General features: G+C 38.3%; 1 protein-coding gene across 1 annotated transcript; it reads right to left on the reverse strand.

The window, feature by feature from the left end:
- Positions 1-1,112: 1,112 nt before the first annotated feature.
- Positions 1,113-1,658, reverse strand: LOC140861927 (uncharacterized). The gene has a single exon (XM_073264929.1). It carries the CDS (start codon positions 1,656-1,658, stop codon positions 1,113-1,115), a length of 546 nt encoding a protein of 181 aa, XP_073121030.1.
- Between the last annotated feature and the right edge of the window lie 346 nt (positions 1,659-2,004).

Consider the following 2,004-nt stretch of genomic DNA (forward strand, 5'->3'; position numbering starts at 1 on the left):
CTTCACATTTATCTACTAGTTTTCATCTTTAAAAAAAAAGTTAGTTATTTGTTATTAGAGTTTTCATGACATCAGACACATTAGTGATATTCGAATCACATGAACAATTTCAAATGACACATTAGCATTTCGATTATAAATAACTAAAAAATAAATTAATAGTTCAAATTAGTATACCAAAACCGTTAGATTAATTGATCTACAACATGACCACAAACCATTTTTTTTTATTAAAAAAATGCAAATTACGAACTATAATAATATTTTTTCCTAACCAGTGAAATCCACAAATCGAAGGGTTTGGCAGTTTTGTAAGGTTGCATTTGGTTGGATTGATATAATTAATGATTCGATTAAATTAAATATTTGATTACAATTTTATGTGTTAATGATAAGATATCTTTTAAATTAATTTAGATTAGATTTGTTAGAATAAAATCTAATAGATTAGGAAAGAAGTTATTTTGTTTCCAATCTATGGGGATTTGTTTTTTTTTTTTTATCTTTGGCCCTTTAAATGTACGCTCGGTATTACTTATGAAATAAAATAATAAGAGTTTTCTCTTCTCTGCCATACTCTACGTTTTCTGCATGGTATCAGAGCCAGGTTATAGGACAACAGAGGAACATGCAAGACATTAACAAGGGTTAGGAAGGGGGAAATAATAATAGTTCCCTTCCCAGCGACAGATGCGAAGGAACCATCAGCAATTTTAACCTTCTTATTACCAGCACACGGGGTATAGGAGGAAAAAAATTGTGACGTTCCTGTCATATGATCCGTTGCACCTGAATCTAAAATCCAAAAATTGTTAGAATTGTCATAGGCAACAGTTGCCATAGAATGACTACCTGTTTGAGCCATAGAGCAAGTAGGACTTGATTTTCCTAAATGAGATTGAAGTAATTTAGACAAGTGCTCTAATTGATCCTTCGTGAAAGGAGACGAATCTGAGGGTGATGATTGCATTCCAGATTCAGTACTATCTGTTTGAAAGACATGACCACCATTACCACTTCTATTATTGATGCCCGGCCTTTTTTTGAAATGTGTTGGTCTTCCATGAATCTCCCAACATGTTTCCACAGTATGCCATGGCTTATGACATTTCTCACCAAGGTTTCTGCTTTCCTCCATCACGATAATCACTGGCAGGTTTCTTTCCATTACTAATCAGTGCGGATCCCTCAGTTTCTACTCTCTGTTCAGCGACTCGCTGTAACATAACATGGCGTTGAGCTTCCTCACGTCGTACTTCAGAAAAAATCTCACGAAGACTTGGAAGAGGCTTCCGGCCAAGGAGTCTGCCCCGAACTTCATCTAATTCTTTGTTTAATCTAGCCAAGAAGACAAACACACGACCATGCTCAAGATTTTTCCGGTAGCGACAACAATCGTTCTTGCTTTCCCATTCATCAGTTTCAAAAAAATCCAATTCTTGCCAAATAGTCAACAATTCATTGTAGTAAGACGTCACGTCTCGATTTCCTTGTTGCTGTCGCCACATTCGGGTATTCAGATCATATAACTGAGAGTAGTTTTCCAAATCGGAGTACGTTTCTTTAACCGCCTCCCAAACATCACTGGCAGTAGGTAAAAACATGAAGGGTTTACCTATTGCGGGTTCCATGGAATTAATTAACCAAGCAGTCACCATGGAGTTTCCCGATCGCCATTGTTTGTATTTCGGGTTTGTATATGGCAGTGGCTTTACCTCGCCGTCCAAGTGCCCCAATTTGCCCTTGCCATCGATCACCAGTCGCATGGATTGAGCCCATTCAAGATAGTTTTTTCCATTGAATTTATGGATGGCAATTTGAAAGGGAATTTTCTGAAAGTGCGATGTTTGATGGGGCTTGAGAACCGCCGGTCGGAGGGACAGTGCCGCCACCGCCGTCGGATTTGGAAGAGACAGACCCAGCGCCGACCATGGCCGCTTTATAGTTCATGACCGATCCTCGGTCTCTGATACCATTCAAATCAGCGAGGCTACAAGTGTTTTG

This window comes from Henckelia pumila, chromosome 4 (assembly GCF_033568475.1).
Source record: "Henckelia pumila isolate YLH828 chromosome 4, ASM3356847v2, whole genome shotgun sequence".
Classification (NCBI taxonomy): Eukaryota; Viridiplantae; Streptophyta; class Magnoliopsida; order Lamiales; family Gesneriaceae; genus Henckelia; species Henckelia pumila.

What these genes read in the sequence shown, in the direction of transcription:
- LOC140861927 (XM_073264929.1), bottom strand. Translation starts at nt 1,658, where the DNA reads ATGGTGACTGCTTGGTTAATTAATTCCATGGAACCCGCAATAGGTAAA.